This window comes from Hypanus sabinus, unplaced genomic scaffold (genome assembly GCF_030144855.1).
Source record: "Hypanus sabinus isolate sHypSab1 unplaced genomic scaffold, sHypSab1.hap1 scaffold_528, whole genome shotgun sequence".
NCBI classification, from domain to species: Eukaryota; Metazoa; Chordata; class Chondrichthyes; order Myliobatiformes; family Dasyatidae; genus Hypanus; species Hypanus sabinus.
The window spans coordinates 285,344-307,862 of NW_026781389.1; the positions used below are offsets into that span (position 1 = coordinate 285,344).

The 22,519-nt window shown below is 48.9% G+C and overlaps 1 protein-coding gene across 5 annotated transcripts in view; it reads left to right on the forward strand.

Moving 5' to 3' along the window:
* Positions 1-22,519, forward strand: part of LOC132389292 (ribonuclease inhibitor-like) — a 41,053-nt gene that overhangs the window by 10,360 nt on the left and 8,174 nt on the right. For 2 of the 5 annotated variants that reach the window (XR_009510475.1, XM_059961795.1), the window contains exons 7-13: positions 8,802-8,888; positions 9,055-9,228; positions 11,305-11,475; positions 13,006-13,176; positions 14,730-14,900; positions 16,419-16,589; positions 18,131-18,301. Coding sequence is in view for 4 of the 5 variants with exons in the window: in XM_059961795.1 (XP_059817778.1) it covers positions 8,802-8,888; positions 9,055-9,228; positions 11,305-11,475; positions 13,006-13,176; positions 14,730-14,900; positions 16,419-16,589; positions 18,131-18,301 (1,116 nt within the window). In the remaining variant the exon portion in view is untranslated. The remainder of the gene's footprint in view (positions 1-8,801; positions 8,889-9,054; positions 9,229-11,304; positions 11,476-13,005; positions 13,177-14,729; positions 14,901-16,418; positions 16,590-18,130; positions 18,302-22,519) is intronic. The other 3 variants (XM_059961798.1, XM_059961797.1, XM_059961796.1) reach the window with 3 other exon arrangements.

The window sequence follows — 22,519 nt, forward strand, 5'->3', positions numbered from 1 at the left end:
GGTGATCCAGTTTTCTCCCTCACTCCAGAAACCTGCAGGTCGAGGGGGGTAACTGGTGGCTGTCAGTTCCCACTGGTGTAGGTTAGTGGTAAAAAGAATGGGAATGTGCGACAGAATAAGTGACGGGTACAGGGAAGTGGGGAGAGGGGGTATTGGGCTGATGGGATTGCTCCCCTGAGAGTAGATATAAAGACCCAGATGGGAGTGTGAGAGAGAATAAGTGACAGGTACAGGGAAGTGGGGAGATGGGGTATCGGGGCTGATGGGATTGATCCCCTGAGAGTAGATATAAAGACCCAGATGGGAGTGTGAGAGGGAATAAGTGACAGGGGTACAGGGAAGTGGGGAGAGGGGGTATCGGGCTGATGGGATTGCTCCCCTGAGAGTAGATATAAACACCCAGATGGGAGTGTGAGAGAGAATAAGTGACAGGGGTACAGGGAAGTGGGGAGTGGGGGTATCGGGCTGATGGGATTGATCCCCTGAGAGTAGATATAAACACCCAGATGGGAGTGTGAGAGAGAATAAGTGACAGGGGTACAGGGAAGTGGGGAGAGGGGGTATCGGGCTGATGGGATTGATCCCCTGAGAGTAGATATAAAGACCCAGATGGGAGTGTGAGAGAGAATAAGTGACAGGGGTACAGGGAAGTGGGGAGAGGGGGTATCGGGCTGATGGGAATGCTCCCCTGAGAGTAGATATAAAGACCCAGATGGGAGTGTGAGAGAGAATAAGTGACAGGGGTACAGGGAAGTGGGGAGAGGGGGTATCGGGCTGATGGGATTGCTCCCCTGAGAGTAGATATAAACACCCAGATGGGAGTGTGAGAGAGAATAAGTGACGGGTACAGGGAAGTGGGGAGAGGGGGGTATCGGGCTGATGGGATTGATCCCCTGAGAGTAGATATAAAGACCCAGATGGGAGTGTGAGAGAGAATAAGTGACAGGGGTACAGGGAAGTGGGGAGAGGGGGTATCGGGCTGATGGGATTGCTCCCCTGAGAGTAGATATAAAGACCCAGATGGGAGTGAGAGAGAGAATAAGTGACAGGGGTACAGGGAAGTGGGGAGAGGGGGTATCGGGCTGATGGGATTGCTCCCCTGAGAGTAGATATAATCACCCAGATGGGAGTGTGAGAGAGAATAAGTGACAGGGGTACAGGGAAGTGGGGAGAGGGGGTATCGGGCTGATGGGATTGCTCCCCTGAGAGTAGATATAAAGACCCAGATGGGAGTGTCAGAGAGAATAAGTGACAGGGGTACAGGGAAGTGGGGAGAGGGGGTATCGGGCTGATGGGATTGCTCCCCTGAGAGTAGATATAAACACCCAGATGGGAGTGTGAGAGAGAATAAGTGACAGGGGTACAGGGAAGTGGGGAGAGGGGGTATCGGGCTGGTGGGATTGATCCCCTGAGAGTAGATATAAAGACCCAGATGGGAGTGTGAGAGAGAATAAGTGACAGGGGTACAGGGAAGTGGGGAGAGGGGGTATCGGGCTGATGGGATTGATCCCCTGAGAGTAGATATAAACACCCAGATGTGAGTGTGAGAGAATAAGTGACAGGGGTACAGGGAAGTGGGGAGAGGGGGTATCGGGCTGGTGGGATTGATCCCCTGAGAGTAGATATAAAGACCCAGATGGGAGTGTGAGAGAGAATAAGTGACGGGTACAGGGAAGTGGGGAGAGGGGGTATCTGGCTGATGGGATTGATCCCCTGAGAGTAGATATAAACACCCAAATGGGAGTGTGAGAGAGAATAAGTGACAGGGGTACAGGGAAGTGGGGAGAGGGGGTATCGGGCTGATGGGATTGCTCCCCTGAGAGTAGATATAAACACCCAGATGGGAGTGTGAGAGAGAATAAGTGACAGGGGTACAGGGAAGTGGGGAGAGGGGGTATCGGGCTGATGGGATTGATCCCCTGAGAGTAGATATAAAGACCCAGATGGGAGTGTGAGAGAGAATAAGTGACAGGGGTACAGGGAAGTGGGGAGAGGGGGTATCGGGCTGATGGGATTGAACCCCTGAGAGTAGATATAAAGACCCAGATGGGAGTGTGAGAGAGAATAAGTGACAGGGGTACAGGGAAGTGGGGAGAGGGGGTATCGGGCTGGTGGGATTGATCCCCTGAGAGTAGATATAAACACCCAGATGGGAGTGTGAGAGAGAATAAGTGACAGGGGTACAGGGAAGTGGGGAGAGGGGGTATCGGGCTGTTGGGATTGCTCCCCTGAGAGTAGATATAAACACCCAGATGGGAGTGTGAGAGAGAATAAGTGACAGGGGTACAGGGAAGTGGGGAGAGGGGGTATCGGGCTGGTGGGATTGATCCCCTGAGAGTAGATATAAACACCCAGATGGGAGTATGAGAGAGAATAAGTGACAGGGGTACAGGGAAGTGGGGAGAGGGGGTATCGGGCTGATGGGATTGATCCCCTGAGAGTAGATATAAACACCCAGATGGGAGTGTGAGAGAGAATAAGTGACAGGGGTATAGGGAAGTGGGGAGAGGGGGTATCGGGCTGATGGGATTGATCCCCTGAGAGTAGATATAAACACCCAGATGGGAGTGTGAGAGAGAATAAGTGACGGGTACAGGGAAGTGGGGAGAGGGGGTATCGGGCTGATGGGATTGATCCCCTGAGAGTAGATATAAAGACCCAGATGGGAGTGTGAGAGAGAATAAGTGACAGGGGTACAGGGAAGTGGGGAGAGGGGGTATCGGGCTGATGGGATTGCTCCCCTGAGAGTAGATATAATCACCCAGATGGGAGTGTGAGAGAGAATAAGTGACAGGGGTACAGGGAAGTGGGGAGAGGGGGTATCGGGCTGATGGGATTGATCCCCTGAGAGTAGATATAAACACCCAGATGGGAGTGTGAGAGAGAATAAGTGACAGGGGTACAGGGAAGTGGGTAGAGGGGGTATCGGGCTGATGGGATTGCTCCCCTGAGAGTAGATATAAAGACCCAGATGGGAGTGTCAGAGAGAATAAGTGACAGGGGTACAGGGAAGTGGGGAGAGGGGGTATCGGGCTGGTGGGATTGATCCCCTGAGAGTAGATATAAACACCCAGATGAGAGTGTGAGAGAATAAGTGACAGGGGTACAGGGAAGTGGGGAGAGGGGGTATCGGGCTGATGGGATTGCTCCCCTGAGAGTAGATATAAACACCCAGATGGGAGTGTGAGAGAGAATAAGTGACGGGGTACAGGGAAGTGGGGAGAGGGGGTATCGGGCTGGTGGGATTGATCCCCTGAGAGTAGATATAAAGACCCAGATGGGAGTGTGAGAGAATAAGTGACAGGGGTACAGGGAAGTGGGGAGAGGGGGTATCGGGCTGATGGGATTGATCCCCTGAGAGTAGATATAAACACCCAGATGGGAGTGTGAGAGAGAATAAGTGACGGGGTACAGGGAAGTGGGGAGAGGGGGTATCGGGCTGATGGGATTGATCCCCTGAGAGTAGATATAAACACCCAGATGGGAGTGTGAGAGAGAATAAGTGACGGGGTACAGGGAAGTGGGGAGAGGGGGTATCGGGCTGATGGGATTGATCCCCTGAGAGTAGATATAAAGACCCAGATGGGAGTGTGAGAGAGAATAAGTGACGGGTACAGGGAAGTGGGGAGAGGGGGTATCAGGCTGATGGGATTGATCCCCTGAGAGTAGATATAAACACCCAGATGGGAGTGTGAGAGAGAATAAGTGACAGGGGTACAGGGAAGTGGGGAGAGGGGGTATCGGGCTGGTGGGATTGATCCCTTGAGAGTAGATATAAACACCCAGATGGGAGTGTGAGAGAGAATAAGTGACAGGGGTACAGGGAAGTGGGGAGAGGTGGTATTGGGCTGGTGGGATTGATCCCCTGAGAGTAGATATAAACACCCAGATGGGAGTGTGAGAGAGAATAAGTGACAGGGGTACAGGGAAGTGGGGAGAGGGGGTATCGGGCTGGTGGGATTGATCCCCTGAGAGTAGATATAAAGACCCAGATGGGAGTGTGAGAGAGAATAAGTGACAGGGGTACAGGGAAGTGGGGAGAGGGGGTATCGGGCTGATGGGATTGATCCCCTGAGAGTAGATATAAACACCCAGATGGGAGTGTGAGAGAGAATAAGTGACAGGGGTACAGGGAAGTGGGGAGAGGGGGTATCGGGCTGATGGGATTGCTCCCCTGAGAGTAGATATAAAGACCCAGATGGGAGTGTGAGAGAGAATAAGTGACAGGGGTACAGGGAAGTGGGGAGAGGGGGTATCAGGCTGATGGGATTGATCCCCTGAGAGTAGATATAAACACCCAGATGTGAGTGTGAGAGAGAATAAGTGACAGGGGTACAGGGAAGTGGGGAGAGGGGGTATCGGGCTGATGGGATTGCTCCCCTGAGAGTAGATATAAACACCCAGATGGGAGTGTGAGAGAGAATAAGTGACAGGGGTACAGGGAAGTGGGGAGAGGGGGTATCGGGCTGATGGGATTGATCCCCTGAGAGTAGATATAAACACCCAGATGGGAGTGTGAGAGAGAATAAGTGACAGGGGTACAGGGAAGTGGGGAGAGGGGGTATCGGGCTGATGGGATTGATCCCCTGAGAGTAGATATAAAGACCCAGATGGGAGTGTGAGAGAGAATAAGTGACAGGGGTACAGGGAAGTGGGGAGAGGGGGTATCGGGCTGATGGGATTGCTCCCCTGAGAGTAGATATAAAGACCCAGATGGGAGTGTGAGAGAGAATAAGTGACAGGGGTACAGGGAAGTGGGGAGAGGGGGTATCGGGCTGATGGGATTGATCCCCTGAGAGTAGATATAAACACCCAGATGGGAGTGTGAGAGAGAATAAGTGACAGGGGTACAGGGAAGTGGGGAGAGGGGGTATCGGGCTGATGGGATTGATCCCCTGAGAGTAGATATAAAGACCCAGATGGGAGTGTGAGAGAGAATAAGTGACAGGGGTACAGGGAAGTGGGGAGAGGGGGTATCGGGCTGATGGGATTGCTCCCCTGAGAGTAGATATAAACACCCAGATGGGAGTGTGAGAGAGAATAAGTGACAGGGGTATAGGGAAGTGGGGAGAGGGGGTATCGGGCTGATGGGATTGATCCCCTGAGAGCAGATATAAAGACCCAGATGGTAGTGTGAGAGAGAATAAGTGACGGGTACAGGGAAGTGGGGAGAGGGGGTATCGGGCTGGTGGGATTGATCCCCTGAGAGTAGATATAAACACCCAGATGGGAGTGTGAGAGAGAATAAGTGACGGGTACAGGGAAGTGGGGAGAGGGGGTATCGGGCTGATGGGATTGATCCCCTGAGAGTAGATATAAAGACCCAGATGGGAGTGTGAGAGAGAATAAGTGACAGGGGTACAGGGAAGTGGGGAGAGGGGGTATCGGGCTGTTGGGATTGCTCCCCTGAGAGTAGATATAAACACCCAGATGGGAGTGTGAGAGAGAATAAGTGACAGGGGTACAGGGAAGTGGGGAGAGGGGGTATCGGGCTGAATGGATTGATCCCCTGAGAGTAGATATAAACACCCAGATGGGAGTGTGAGAGAGAATAAGTGACAGGGGTACAGGGAAGTGGGGAGAGGGGGTATCGGGCTGAATGGATTGATCCCCTGAGAGTAGATATAAACACCCAGATGGGAGTGTGAGAGAGAATAAGTGACGGGTACAGGGAAGTGGGGAGAGGGGGTATCGGGCTGATGGGATTGCTCCCCTGAGAGTAGATATAAACACCCAGATGGGAGTGTGAGAGAGAATAAGTGACAGGGGTACAGGGAAGTGGGGAGAGGGGGTATCGGGCTGGTGGGATTGATCCCCTGAGAGTAGATATAAAGACCCAGATGGGAGTGTGAGAGAGAATAAGTGACAGGGGTACAGGGAAGTGGGGAGATGGGGTATCGGGCTGATGGGATTGCTCCCCTGAGAGTAGATATAAAGACCCAGATGGGAGTGTGAGAGAGAATAAGTGACAGGGGTACAGGGAAGTGGGGAGAGGGGGTATCGGGCTGAATGGATTGATCCCCTGAGAGTAGATATAAACACCCAGATGGGAGTGTGAGAGAGAATAAGTGACAGGGGTACAGGGAAGTGGGGAGAGGGGGTATCGGGCTGAATGGATTGATCCCCTGAGAGTAGATATAAACACCCAGATGGGAGTGTGAGAGAGAATAAGTGACGGGTACAGGGAAGTGGGGAGAGGGGGTATCGGGCTGATGGGATTGCTCCCCTGAGAGTAGATATAAACACCCAGATGGGAGTGTGAGAGAGAATAAGTGACAGGGGTACAGGGAAGTGGGGAGAGGGGGTATCGGGCTGGTGGGATTGATCCCCTGAGAATAGATATAAAGACCCAGATGGGAGTGTGAGAGAGAATAAGTGACAGGGGTACAGGGAAGTGGGGAGAGGGGGTATCGGGCTGATGGGATTGATCCCCTGAGAGTAGATATAAAGTCCCAGATGGGAGTGTGAGAGAGAATAAGTGACAGGGGTACAGGGAAGTGGGGAGATGGGGTATCGGGCTGATGGGATTGATCCCCTGAGAGTAGATATAAACACCCAGATGGGAGTGTGAGAGAGAATAAGTGACAGGGGTACAGGGAAGTGGGGAGAGGGGGTATCGGGCTGGTGGGATTGATCCCCTGAGAGTAGATATAAACACCCAGATGGGAGTGTGAGAGAGAATAAGTGACAGGGGTACAGGGAAGTGGGGAGAGGGGGTATCGGGCTGGTGGGATTGCTCCCCTGAGAGTAGATATAAAGACCCAGATGGGAGTGTGAGAGAGAATAAGTGACAGGGGTACAGGGAAGTGGGGAGAGGGGGTATCGGGCTGGTGGGATTGCTCCCCTGAGAGTAGATATAAACACCCAGATGGGAGTGTGAGAGAGAATAAGTGACAGGGGTACAGGGAAGTGGGGAGAGGGGGTATCGGGCTGGTGGGATTGATCCCCTGAGAGTAGATATAAAGACCCAGATGGGAGTGTGAGAGAGAATAAGTGACGGGTACAGGGAAGTGGGGAGAGGGGGTATCGGGCTGATGGGATTGATCCCCTGAGAGTAGATATAAACACCCAGATGGGAGTGTGAGAGAGAATAAGTGACGGGTACAGGGAAGTGGGGAGAGAGGGTATCGGGCTGATGGGATTGATCCCCTGAGAGTAGATATAAACACCCAGATGGGAGTGTGAGAGAGAATAAGTGACAGGGGTACAGGGAAGTGGGGAGAGGGGGTATCGGGCTGATGGGATTGCTCCCCTGAGAGTAGATATAAACACCCAGATGGGAGTGTGAGAGAGAATAAGTGACAGGGGTACAGGGAAGTGGGGAGAGGGGGTATCGGGCTGATGGGATTGCTCCCCTGAGAGTAGATATAAAGACCCAGATGGTAGTGTGAGAGAGAATAAGTGACAGGGGTACAGGGAAGTGGGGAGAGGGGGTATTGGGCTGATGGGATTGATCCCCTGAGAGTAGATATAAACACCCAGATGGGAGTGTGAGAGAGAATAAGTGACAGGGGTACAGGGAAGTGGGGAGAGGGGGTATCGGGCTGGTGGGATTGCTCCCCTGAGAGTAGATATAAAGACCCAGATGTGAGTGTGAGAGAATAAGTGACAGGGGTACAGGGAAGTGGGGAGAGGGGGTATCGGGCTGATGGGATTGCTCCCCTGAGAGTAGATATAAAGACCCAGATGGGAGTGTGAGAGAGAATAAGTGACAGGGGTACAGGGAAGTGGGGAGAGGGGGTATCGGGCTGGTGGGATTGATCCCCTGAGAGTAGATATAAAGACCCAGATGTGAGTGTGAGAGAGAATAAGTGACAGGGGTACAGGGAAGTGGGGAGAGGGGGTATCGGGCTGATGGGATTGATCCCCTGAGAGTAGATATAAAGACCCAGATGGGAGTGTGAGAGAGAATAAGTGACAGGGGTACAGGGAAGTGGGGAGATGGGGTATCGGGCTGGTGGGATTGATCCCCTGAGAGTAGATATAAACACCCAGATGGGAGTGTGAGAGAGAATAAGTGACAGGGGTACAGGGAAGTGGGGAGAGGGGGTATCGGGCTGATGGGATTGATCCCCTGAGAGTAGATATAAAGACCCAGATGGGAGTGTGAGAGAGAATAAGTGACAGGGGTACAGGGAAGTGGGGAGAGGGGGTATCGGGCTGATGGGATTGCTCCCCTGAGAGTAGATATAAACACCCAGATGGGAGTGTGAGAGAGAATAAGTGACAGGGGTACAGGGAAGTGGGGAGAGGGGGTATCGGGCTGATGGGATTGCTCCCCTGAGAGTAGATATAAAGACCCAGATGGGAGTGTGAGAGAGAATAAGTGACAGGTGTACAGGGAAGTGGGGAGAGGGGGTATCGGGCTGATGGGATTGCTCCCCTGAGAGTAGATATAAACACCCAGATGGGAGTGTGAGAGAGAATAAGTGACAGGGGTACAGGGAAGTGGGGAGAGGGGGTATCGGGCTGATGGGATTGATCCCCTGAGAGTAGATATAAAGACCCAGATGGGAGTGTGAGAGAGAATAAGTGACGGGGGTACAGGGAAGTGGGTAGAGGGGGTATCGGGCTGGTGGGATTGCTCCCCTGACAGTAGATATAAAGACCCAGATGGGAGTGTGAGAGAGAATAAGTGACAGGGGTACAGGGAAGTGGGGAGAGGGGGTATCGGGCTGATGGGATTGCTCCCCTGAGAGTAGATATAAACACCCAGATGGGAGTGTGAGAGAGAAAACGTTACAGAGAGAGAAATTACTTCAGGGCCACTTTGGTAACAGTGTTTCTTGCTCTGTGTTTAGTGAGGAGTACAATAAACGTGGAGATTGGGGAGTGAAACTGTTGTCTGAGGCTCTGAGGGACCCGGAGTGTAAAATACAGAAACTGGGGTAAGTACCAGACTGTGAGTCTGTTGATGTTTGTGTGGGTAAAGTTCCAATAATAAGTTCTGTTCTGATGAATCCCTGTGTCACTGTTCAAACCGTTGATGGTGACCTGTGGAGACTGACACTGAATCTGTTTGTTTCTCTCTTCTGTTTCCTCTCCGTCCATCAGGTTGACAGCTGATCATTTCACATCTGAGTTTGAGCACTTCATCTCCGCTCTCAGTACAAACCACTCACTGAGAGAGGTGGAGCTGGACCTGAGTTACAGTGAATTGGGAGATTGGGGAATTAAACTGTTGTCTGAGGCTCTGAGGAACCCAGAGTGTAAAATACAGAAACTGGGGTAAGTACCAGACTGTGAGTCTGTTGATGTTTGTGTGGGTAAAGTTCCAATAATGTCCCAGTTCTGTTCTGATGAACCCCTGCGTCACTGTTCAAACCGTTGATGGTTACCTGTGGAGATTTACATCAATTGTCTACGCTGCTGCACAACCCAAATAACAAGCCCTGACCTCGGGCACCATCTGCCCTGCAAGGGTCGGAGTGTTTTCAATGTAGCCTGTCCACCTCAGGTCACAGTGTGTATCTGGGGAGTGGGTCTGAGGTGGAATCAGCTCACACTGCACGGGTCCCTGGGTCTTATCACTAGCCAGTCTTTGTCATGACCTCTTTCATTAAACAGGGTGAGTAAGCCAGACATGCTCCCGGGATCCTGTATTTCATTCCCCATTTGTCCCCCAGGTTTTAATCCTTGATCAAGGTTTTGCATTTATTACGTCTGGTCTTTTTCTGGACCATTTTTACGGCTTGTCACGTCACAAGTCCCTTCCCATGGCCGCACTTCGTCCCCCAATTTCTTATGTAATAAACACTTAAAACACATAAATCCCTCTCTTTATCATGAAACAATTCATTCTTTTTGCCAAGTGAAGTTCCTGTACCTTTTTTTAAATCACACAACAGATCTTGTCCCATGTTTTTGTCTTTTTACCAGGCACGATGTCTGCTGCTCAGTTCTGTTGATTCTTACCTGACTTTGTTACCCGATACCTGCGCACAGTATCTACTGTTCAATTTTCCTGGTTCGTTTACCCGACTTTAATTCTTAGACAACTTCAAATTTTACCCGACCCGTGCCACCAATCCAATTGTATCCAATTATCCTTTCTTTTTTCTTTACCAGACATGGTATCAGATGTCCAATTTTCAAATAATTGTCCTACCTTATATGAGTCTCTCAGCAGATTGGATCTGGGTCCCCTCAAGGTTCTGTGCTGAGGTCCGAGCGAGGGGCAGAGACTCACACCTGTATCGCAGGGTGTGACAAAGACAATTCGTCTTTGCAGGTCCGATCAGTCCCGGCAGATAGGATTATTGGTCTGTCACTTACTCAGCCCGCCTCCGTGTCACAGTCCCTATGTTGGTACCCTGCTCGCAGCGCCAAATGTGGAAGTCGTATCTGGATAAAGTCGCTCAGAGACCGTATGAGTACAAACTCTTTATTCACAGCACCCGGGGCTTACTCAGTTAGTCACAAACTGTGACTGTTCCTGCCTAATCCACCAACTAACTCACAATTCCCTTTACAGAATGAATATAGTCGTTCAAATAACCCCTCCACACACACACACACACACACACACACACACACACATACCAAGCTGGAGTCACAGTATTGCTTGACAGTACTGAGAGACAAATTACAAAATAGGCATAATGCCCTAATACACAAAACAGACCGGAGCTGCACTATCTCTATGCATGACTGCACAAGGAGATCAGCATCCTGAAACCCTACCATCAAAAAGAAATATTGCTCAGCATTGAATAACAAAATTAGCACTTCTGTTGATCATCAGTGATTTCTTTCAGAAAAGCAGGCTGCTATTGTTTAACGTTTTAACCTTTTACATACTTTATCAAGTGGAGTCCCCTCCGAGGTTGACTCTGTGGCCACAGAATATTTGGACAGACGGAGAGGCAGTTGTGCTGTCGTCTGACACCCTGTCCAGAGGATGAGCTCTGGGACTAATGTGAGGAACTCAGGGATGTGCCGGGTGTTTCTGTGGAGTCGGGACAAGGGGAGGGGAAGCTGGGAGTGTGGAAGGTTACACTGCCTCCCTGTGATTCAGTATCGAGCACAAGGTCCAGAGTGGTGGTGTACTGTGGAGTGGGGTGGGATGTAGAGGGTGAACACAAATATACAGTGTCCCCGGGGTTCTGCCATTTGTTCTGGGGAGATTTGAGTGTTTCCAGTTCGGAAGGTGCAGTGATGTTTATACTCACTGGTGTCTGATGCTGGAGATTGGTGTTATCAGTAATTGTGGGGTTAATAAACACTGAACATTACTGTGGGTATTGCTGAAAGTGGGATTAATAAACCCTGGGATTAAACTTCTCATCTCTCTCTGATCCACAGTCTAGATTTTGTCAGTCTCACAGCTGCTGGTGTTGTGGATCTCACCTCTGCTCTCAGTACAAACTGCTCACTGACAGAGCTGGACCTGGCTGGTAATAAACTGGGAGATTCAGGAATGAAACTGGTGTCTGAGGCTCTGAGGAACCCAGGGTGTAAAATACAGAAACTGTGGTAAGTACCAGACTGTGAGACATTGGGACAGATCTTCACTCCATCGATCTCCACAGACTGAGTAACAGCTCCTCACCTCGGGCTCCATCAGGTCCACTCACAACTTCAGTGCTAAAGTTTATCGTCAGGGGCAAATCTAACCAGGGTGTAAATGTTGTGAAAACTAGCTTTGTGCAACAACAGCACAGATCATTAGAGGCATGTCAGACATTAATTACACAGTAAACAAACAATTTGACAGAATCTATTCTGAGACGGAGAGAAAAGTCTGTGAGAAGGTTTGTGTGTTTTTCCGTGAGTAATTGAGTTTCCTCCGTGGATTCCAGTTTCCTCCCAAGTACAGAGACATACAAGATATTAGGTGAACTGGTCTTTCCAAATGTCCTGTGATTAGGTCTATTTCATGTGGTATCTCTAAATAAATGTAGATATAATTAGCATCTTTCAGGTCAGTTCAATAACCGATGTAGTGTGGATAGTCTGTTGTTGAACCTTGGGATGTGATTTTTCATGCTCCTGTACCTCCCGTCTGTTGACAGCATGGACAAGAGTGCATGGACAGATGGTGTGGGTTCCTGATGACAGATGCCACCTTCCTGAGACATTGCCAATTGCAAATATCCTCGATGGTGGGGAGAGTTGTACGTGATGTGGAACTGTCTGTAGTGTCTTGTGTTCCTCGACATTGAAGTTTCTAATCAGAGCGTGATGCAACCAGTCGGAATGCTTCTCTATGTACCTCTGTGGAGGTCTGTCACAGTCTGTGATGACGAATCAATCTCATTAAACTTCTGGGAACGTAGAGAAGCTGGTGTGAGCCGTTCATGGTTCCCTCAATGTTCTGGGTCCAGGAGAGATTCTCTGAGATGTTGTCACCCAGGAACTTGGTGTTACTCACCCTTTCCACCGGTCACCCCTCACTGAGGACTGGTGCCAGTTTGTCTGATTTCCCCTTCCGCAAGTCCACAGTCAGTTCCTTGATCTTGTAGTTGTTCATTGTGAAAGGAGAGTTAAATTGCCTTTATTCTGGTTCTCTTGGGGATACGGGCACAACACAAAATTACTGACCAGTTGGACACCAGCAGTCCGACAGAGAGATATGTTTGGGAACACAGACCTGGACATTGTTGGTCTGGGACTAATGTGAGGAACACAGGGATGTGCCGAGTTTTTCTGTGGAGTCGGGACAAGGGGAGGGAAAGCTGGGAGTGTGGAAGGTTACACTGCCTCCCTGTGATTCAGTATCGAGCACAAGGTCCAGAGTGGTGGTGTACTGTGGAGTGGGGCTGGGATGTAGAGGGTGAACACAAATATACAATGTCCCCGGGGTTCTGCCATTTGTTCTGGGGAGATTTGAGTGTTTCCAGTTCGGAAGGTGCAGTGATGTTTATACTCACTGGTGTCTGATGCTGGAGATTGGTGTTATCAGTAATTGTGGGGTTAATAAACACTGAACATTACTGTGGGTCTTGGTGAAAGTGGGATTAATAAACCCTGGGATTGAATTTATCATCTCTCTCTGATTCACAGTCTAGGTTCTGTCAGTCTCACAGCTGCTGGTGTTGTGGATCTCGTCTCTGCTCTCAGTACAAACCGTTCACTGACAGAGCTGGACCTGGCTGGTAATAAGCTGGGAGATTCAGGAGTGAAACTGGTGTTTGAGGCTCTGAGGAACCCAGGGTGTAAAATACAGAAACTGTGGTAAGTACCAGACTGTGAGACATTGGGACAGATCTTCACTCCATCGATCTCCACAGACTGAGTAACAGGTCCTCACCTCGGGCTCCATCAGGTCCACTCACAACTTCAGTGCTAAAGTTTATTGTCAGGGGCAAATCTAAACAGGGTATAAATGTTGTGAAAACTAGCTTTGTGCAACAACAGCACAGATCATTAGGAGCATGTCTGACATTAATTACACAAATTAAATTAACATTAATTACACAGTAAACAAATAATTTGACAGAATCTATTCTGAGACGGGGAGAAAAGTCTGTGAGAAGGTTTGTGTGTTTTTCCGTGAGTAATTGAGTTTCCTCCTTGTATTTCAGTTTCCTCCCAAGTACAGAGACATACAAGGTATTAGGTGAACTGGTCTTTCCAAATTGTCCTGTGATTACGTCTATTTCATGTGGTATCTCTAAATAGATGAAGTAGATATAATTAGCATCTTTCAGGTCAGTTCAATAACCGATGTAGTGTGGATAGTCTGTTGTTGAACTTTGGGATGTGGGTTCTCGGACTCCTGTACCTCCTGTCTGATGACAGCATGGACAAGAGTGCATGGACAGATGGTGTGGGTTCCTGATGACAGATGCCACCTTCCTGAGGCATTGCCAATTGCAAATGTCCTCGATGGTGGGGAGAGTTGTACGTGATGTGGAACTGTCTGTAGTGTCTTGTGTTCCTCGACATTGAAGTTTCTAATCAGACCGTGATGCAACCAGTCGGAATGCTTCTCTATGTGCCTCTGTGGAGGTCTGTCACAGTCTGTGATGACGAATCAATCTCATTAAACTTCTGGGAACGTAGAGAAGCTGGTGTGAGCCGTTCATGGTTCCCTCAATGTTCTGGGTCCAGGAGAGATTCTCTGAGATGTTGTCACCCAGGAACTTGCTGTTACTCACCCTTTCCACCGCTCACCCCTCACTGAGGACTGGTGCCAGTTTGTCTGATTTCCCCTTCCGCAAGTCCACAGTCAGTTCCTTGATCTTGTAGTTGTTCATTGTGGAAGGAGAGTTAAATTGCCTTTATTCTGGTTCTCTTGGGGATACGGGCACAACACAAAATTACTGACCAGTTGGACACCAGCAGTCCGACAGAGAGATATGTTTGGGAACACAGACCTGGACAATGTTGGTCTGGGACTAATGTGAGGAACACAGGGATGTGCCGGGTTTTCTGTGGAGACGGGACAAGGGGAGGGAAAGCTGGGAGTGTGGAAGGTTACACTGCCTCCCTGTGATTCAGTATAGAGCACAAGGTCCAGAGTGGTGGTGTACTGTGGAGTGGGGTGGGATGTAGAGGGTGAACACAAATATACAGTGTCCCCGGGGTTCTGCCATTTGTTCTGGGGAGATTTGAGTGTTTCCAGTTCAGAAGGTGCAGTGATGTTTATACTCACTGGTGTCTGATGCTGGAGATTGGTGTTAGTAATTGTGGGGTTAATAAACACTGAACATTACTGTGGGTATTGCTGAAAGTGGGATTAATAAACCCTGGGATTAAACTTCTCATCTCTCTCTGATCCACAGTCTAGGTTCTGTCGGTCTCACAGCTGCTGGTGTTCTGGATCTCTCCTCCGCTCTCAGTACAAACCGTTCACTGACGGAGCTGGACCTGGTTTATAATGAACTGGGAGATTCAGGAGTGAAACTGGTGTCTGAGGCTCTAAGAAACCCTGGGTGTAAAATACAGAAACTGTGGTAAGTACCAGACTGTGAGACATTGGGACAGATCATCACTCCATCGATCTCCACAGCCCGAATAACAGGTCCTCACCTCGGGCTCCATCGGGTCCACTCACAACTTCAGTGTTAAAGTTTATCGTCAGGGGCAGATCTAAACAGGGTGTAAATGTTGTGAAAACTAGCTTTGTGCAGCAACAGTACAGATCATTAGAGGCATGTCAGACATTAATTACACAGTAAACAAACAATTTGACAGAATCTATTCTGAGACGAGAGAAAAGTCTGTGAGAAGGTTTGTGTGTTTTTCCGTGAGTAATTGAGTTTCCTCCTTGTATTCCAGTTTCCTCCCAAGTACAGAGACATACAAGGTATTAGGTGAACTGGTCTTTCCAAATTGTCCTGTGATTAGGTCTATTTCATGTGGTATCTCTAAATAAATGAAGTAGAGATAATTAGCATCTTTCAGGTCAGTTCAATAACCGATGTAGTGTGGATAGTCTGTTGTTGAACTTTGGGATGTGGGTTCCCGGACTCCTGTACCTCCTGTCTGATGACAGCATGGACAGATGGTGTGGGTTCCTGATGACAGATGCCACCTTCCTGAGACATTGCCGATTGCAAATGTCCTCGATGGTGGGGAGAGTTGTACGTGATGTGGAACTGTCTGTAGTGTCTTGTGTTCCTCGACATTGAAGTTTCTAATCAGACCTTGATGCAACCAGTCGGAATGCTTCTCTATGTACCTCTGTGGAGGTCTGTCACAGTCTGTGATGACGAATCAATCTCATTAAACTTCTGGGAATGTAGAGAAGCTGGTGTGAGCCGTTCATGGTTCCCTCTTTGTTCTGGGTCCAGGAGAGATTCTCTGAGATGTTGTCACCCAGGAACTTGCTGTTACTCACCCTTTCCACCGCTCACCCCTCACTGAGGAATGGTGTAGTTTGTCTGATTTCCCCTTCCACAAGTCCACAGTCAGTTCCTTGATCTTGTAGTTGTTCATTGTGGAAGGAGAGTTAAATTGCCTTTATTCTGGTTCTCTTGGGGATACGGGCACAAAACAAAATTACTGACCAGTTGGACACCAGCAGTCCCACAGAGAGATATGTTTGGGAACACAGACCTGGACAATGTTGGTCTGGGACTAACATGAGGAACACAGGGATGTGCCGGGTTTTTCTGTGGAGTCGGGTCAAGGGGAGGGAAAGCTGGGAGTGTGGAAGGTTACACTGCCTCCCTGTGATTCAGTATCGAGCACAAGGTCCAGAGTGGTGGTGTACTGTGGAGTGGGGCTGGGATGTAGAGGGTGAACACAAATATACAGTGTCCCCTGGGTTCTGCCATTTGTCCTGGGGAGATTTGAGTGTTTCCAGTTCGGAAGGTGCAGTGATGTTTATACTCACTGGTGTCTGATGCTGGAGATTGGTGTTATCAGTAATTGTGGGGTTAATAATCACTGAACATTACTGTGGGTATTGCTGAAAGTGGGTTGAATAAACCCTGGGATTAAATTTCTCATCTCTCTCTGATCCACAGTCTACGGTCTGTCGGTCTCACAGCTGCTGGAGTTGTGGATCTCACCTCTGCTCTCAGTACAAACCCCTCACTGACTGAGTTGGACCTACGTGATAATGAACTGGGAGATTCAGGAGTGAAACTGGTGTTTGAGGCTGTGAGAAACCCTGGGTGTAAAATACAGAATCTGTGGTAAGTACCAAACTGTGAGACATTGGGACAGATCATCACTCCATCGATCTCCACAGACTGAATAACAGGTCCTCACCTCGGGCTCCATCGGGTCCACTCACAAGTTCAGTGTTAAAGTTTATTGTCAGGGGCAAATCTAACCAGGGTGTAAATGTTGTGAAAACTAGCTTTGTGCAACAACAGTACAGATCATTAGGAGCATGTCTGACATTAATTACACAAATTAAATTAACATTAATTACACAGTAAACAAATAATTTGACAGAATCTATCCTGAGACGGGGAGAAAAGTCTGTGAGAAGGTTTGTGTGTTTTTCCGTGAGTAATTGAGTTTCCTCCTTGTATTCCAGTTTCCTCCCAAGTACAGAGACATACAAGGTATTAGGTGAACTGGTCTTTCCAAATTGTCCTGTGATTAGGTCTATTTCATGTGGTATCTCTAAATAGATGAAGTAGATATAATTAGCATCTTTCAGGTCAGTTCAATAACCGATGTAGTGTGGATAGTCTGTTGTTGAACTTTGGGATGTGGGTTCTCGGACTCCTGTACCTCCTGTCTGATGACAGCATGGACAGATGGTGTGGGTTCCTGATGACAGATGCCACCTTCCTGAGACATTGCCGATTGCAAATGTCCTCGATGGTGGGGAGAGTTGTACGTGATGTGGAACTGTCTGTAGTGTCTTGTGTTCCTCGACATTGAAGTTTCTAATCAGACCGTGATGCAACCAGTCGGAATGCTTCTCTATGTACATCTGTGGAGGTCTGTCACAGTCTATGATGATGAATCAATCTCATTAAACTTCTGGGAACGTAGAGAAGCTGGTGTGAGCCGTTCATGGTTCCCTCTATGTTCTGGGTCCAGGAGAGATTCTCTGAGATGTCACCCAGGAACTTGCTGCTACTCACCCTTTCCACCGCTCACCCCTCACTGAGGACTGGTGCCAGTTTGTCTGATTTCCCCTTCCACAAGTCCACAGTCAGTTCCTTGATCTTGTAGTTGTTCATTGTGGAAGGAGAGTTAAATTGCCTTTATTCTGGTTCTATTGGGGATACGGGCACAACACAAAATTACTGACCAGTTGGACACCAGCAGTCCGACAGAGAGATATGTTTGGGAACACAGACCTGGACAATGTTGGTCTGGGACTAATGTGAGGAACACAGGGATGTGCCGGGGTTTTCTGTGGAGATGAGACAAGGGGAGGGAAGGCTGGGAGTGTGGAAGGTTACACTGCCTCCCTGTGATTCAGTATCGAGCACAAGGTCCAGAGTGGTGGTGTACTGTGGAGTGGGGTGGGATGTAGAGAGTGAACACAAATATACAGTGTCCCCGGGGTTCTGCCATTTGTTCTGGGGAGATTTGAGTGTTTCCAGTTCGGAAGGTGCAGTGATGTTTATACTCACTGGAGTCTGATGCTGGAGATTGGTGTTATCAGTAATTGTGGGGTTAATAAACACTGAACATTACTGTGGGTTATTGGTGAAAGTGGGATTAATAAACCCTGGGATTAAACTTCTCATCTCTCTCTGATCCACAGTCTACGGTCTGTCGGTCTCACAGCTGCTGGTGTTCTGGATCTCGCATCTGCTGTCAGTACAAACTGTTCACTGGCGGAGCTGGACCTGGGTGGTAATAAACTGGGGGATTCAGGAGTGAAACTGGTGTTTGAGGCTCTGAGGAACCCGAAGTGTAAAATACAGAAACTGTGGTAAGTACCAGACTGTGAGACATTGGGACAGATCATCACTCCATCGATCTCCACAGACTGAGTAACAGGTCCTCACCTCGGGCTCCATCGGGTCCACTCACAACTTCAGTGTTAAAGTTTATTGTCAGGGGCAAATCTAAACAGGGTGTAAATGTTGTGAAAACTAGCTTTGTGCAGCAACAGTACAGATCATTAGAGGCATGTCAGACATTAATTACACAGTAAACAAACAATTTGACAGAATCTATTCTGAGACGGGGAGAAAAGTCTGTGAGGTTTGTGTGTTTTTCCGTGAGTTTCCTCCTTGGATTCCAGTTTCCTCCCAAGTACAGAGACATACAAGGTATTAGGTGAACTGGTCTTTCCAAATTGTCCTGTGATTAGGTCTATTTCATGTGGTATCTCTAAATAGATGAAGTAGATATAATTAGCATCTTTCAGGTCAGTTCAATAACCGATGTAGTGTGGATAGTCTGTTGTTGAACTTTGGGATGTACGTTCTCGGGCTCCTGTACCTCCTGTCTGATGACAGCATGGACAAGAGTGCATGGACAGATGGTGTGGGTTCCTGATGACAGATGTCACCTTCCTGAGACATTGCCAATTGCAAATGTCCTCGATGGTGGGGAGAGTTGTACGTGATGTGGAACTGTCTGTAGTGTCTTGTGTTCCTCGACATTGAAGTTTCTAATCAGACCGTGATGCAACCAGTCGGAATGCTTCTCTATGTACCTCTGTGGAGGTCTGTCACAGTCTGTGATGACGAATCAATCTCATTAAACTTCTGGGAACGTAAAGAAGCTGGTGTGAGCCGTTCATGGTACCCTCTATGTTCTGGGTCCAGGAGAGATTCTCTGAGATGTTGTCACCCAGGAACTTGCTGTTACTCACCCTTTCCACCGCTCACCCCTCACTGAGGACTGGTGCCAGTTTGTCTGATTTCCCCTTCCACAAGTCCACAGTCAGTTCCTTGATCTTGTAGTTGTTCATTGTGGAAGGAGAGTTAAATTGCCTTTATTCTGGTTCTCTTGGGGATACGGGCACAACACAAAATTACTGACCAGTTGGACACCAGCAGTCCCACAGAGAGATATGTTTGGGAACACAGTCCTGGACAGTGTTGGTCTGGGACTAATGTGAGGAACACAGGGATGTGCCGGGGTTTTCTGTGGAGACGGGACAAGGGGAGGGAAAGCTGGGAGTGTGGAAGGTTACACTGCCTCCCTGTGATTCAGTATCGAGCACAAGGTCCAGAGTGGTGGTGTACTGTGGAGTGGGCTGGGATGTAGAGGGTGAACACAAATATACAATGTCCCCGGGGTTCTGCCATTTGTCCTGGGGAGATTTGAGTGTTTCCAGTTCGGAAGGTGCAGTGATGTTTATACTCACTGGTGTCTGATGCTGGAGATTGGTGTGATCAGTAATTGTGGGGTTAATAAACACTGAACATTACTGTGGGTATTGGTGAAAGTGGGATTAATAGACCCTGGGATTAAACTTCTCATCTCTCTCTGATCCACAGTCTACGGACTGTTGATCTCACCTCCGCCCTCAGTAGAAACCGTTCACTGACAGAGCTGGATCTGGTTATTAATGAACTGGGAGATTCAGGAATGAAACTCTTGTCTAAGGCTCTGAGGAGGCGGGAGTGTAAAATACAGAAACTGGGGTAAGTACCAGACTGCAAACGAGAAAATCTGCAGATGCTGGAAATCTTAGCAACATGCTCAAAATGCTGGAGGATCTCAGCAGGCCAGGCAGCAACTACGGAAAAGAGTAAGCAGTCGACATTTCAGAATGAATCCCTTCGACAGGACTGGGTGAAAAAGCTGAGGAGTAGATTTAAAAGGTGGCGGGAGGGGAGAGAGAAACACAAGGTGACAGGTGAAACCGGGAGTGGGAGGTATGAATGATTGAGCTGGGAAGTTGACGGGTGAAAGAGACAGAAGGACACGGAACAAAGAAAAGGAAGATGGGAGCACCAGGGGGAGGTGATAGGCAGGTAAGGAGAGAAGGTGAGAGAGGGAAAGGGGGATGAGAAATGATAAAAGGGGGGGGCATTACCAGAAGTTTGAGAAATCGATGTTCATGCCATCAGGTTACAGCCCACACAAACGGAAAGTAAGGTGATATTCATGCTGTTATTCCTTCAGCCTGATGGAATGAGCATCGATTTCTCAAACTTCCAGTATTCCCTCCCACCCGCCCCCTTCACCATTCCCCATCCCCTTTTCTCTTTCTGACCTTATCTCCTTGCTCACCCATCGCCTCCCTCTGGTACTCCTCCACCCTTTTCTTTCTTCCACAGCCTTCTGTCCTCCCCTATCAGACTCCCCCTTCTCCAGCCCTGTATCTCATTCACCAATCACTTCCCAGCTCTCCTATCAGACTTCTGTCCTCTCCTATCAGACTCCCCCTTCTCCAGCCCTGTATCTCTTTCACCAATCACTTCCCAGTTCTTCTATCAGACTTCTGTCCTCTCCTATCAGACTCCCCCTTCTCCAGTCCTGTATCTCGTTCACCAATCACTTCCCAGCTCTCCTATTAGACGTCCTCTCCTATCAGACTTCCCCTTCTCCAGTCCTGTATCTCATTCAACAATCACTTCTCAGCTCTCCTATCAGACTTCTGTCCTCTCCTATCAGACTCCCCCTTCTCCAGCCCTGTATCTCGTTCACCAATCACTTCCCAGCTCTCCTATCAGACTCCCCCTTCTCCAGCCCTGTATCTCGTTCACCAATCACTTCCCAGCTCTCCTATCAGACTTCTGTCCTCTCCTATCAGACTCCCCCTTCTCCAGCCCTGTATCTCATTCACCAATCACTTCCCAGCTCTCCTATCAGACCCCCTTCTCCAGCCCTGTATCTCGTTCACCAATCACTTCCCAGCTCTCCTATCAGACTTCTGTCCTCTCCTATCAGACTCCCCCTTCTCCAGCCCTGTATCTCATTCACCAATCACTTCCCAGCTCTCCTATCAGACTTCTGTCCTCTCTTATCAGACTCCCCCTTCTCCAGCCCTGTATCTCGTTCACCAATCACTTCCCAGCTCCCCTATCAGACTTCTGTCCTCTCTTATCAGACTCCCCCTTCTCCAGCCCTGTATCTCGTTCACCAGTCACTTCCCAGCTCTCCTATCAGACTTCTGTCCTCTCCTATCAGACTCCCCCTTCTCCAGCCCTGTATCTCGTTCACCAATCACTTCCCAGCTCTCCTATCAGACTTCTGTCCTCTCCTATCAGACTCCCCCTTCTCCAGCCCTGTATCTCGTTCACCAATCACTTCCCAGCTCTCCTATCAGACTTCTGTCCTCTCCTATCAGACTCCCCCTTCTCCAGCCCTGTATCTCGTTCACCAATCACTTCCCAGCTCCCCTATCAGACTTCTGTCCTCTCCTATCAGACTCCCCCTTCTCCAGCCCTGTATCTCGTTCACCAATCACTTCCCAGCTTTCCTATCAGACTCCCCCTTCTCCAGCCCTGTATCTCGTTCACCAATCACTTCCCAGCTCTCCTATCAGACTTCTGTCCTCTCCTATCATACTCCCCCTTCTCCAGCCCTGTATCTCGTTCACCAATCACTTCCCAGCTCTCCTATCAGACTTCTGTCCTCTCCTATCAGACTCCCCCTTCTCCAGCCCTGTATCTCGTTCACCAATCACTTCCCAGCTCCCCTCTCAGACTTCTGTCCTCTCCTATCAGACTCCCCCTTCTCTAGTCCTGTATCTCATTCACCAATCACTTCCCAGCTCTTAACTTCATCCCTCCCACTCCTAGTTTCACCTGTCACCTGGTGTTTATCTCTCCCCTTCCCTTTTAAATCGATCCCTCAGCTATTTTCTCTAATCCTGCAGCAGGGTCTCAACCCAAAATGTTCAACTGTACCCCTTTCCATAGATGCTGCCTGGGCTGCTGAGTTCTTCCAGCATTTTGTGTGTTTCAGTACCAAACTGTGATGCATTGGGACAGATCATCACTCCGTCGATATCCACAGCCCAAATAACAGGCCCTCAGCTCAGGATCCATCACGTCCACTTGCAAGTTCAGTTTTAAACTATATCGTCAGGGGCAAATGTAACCAGTGTGTAAATGTTATGAAAATCAGATTTTTGTAGCAACATTACAAACATGTCAGACATTGATTACACAAACTTAAATTGACATTAATTGTACGTAAATTACACAATGCAGGAAAACAAACATAACCACACTAGTGCAAG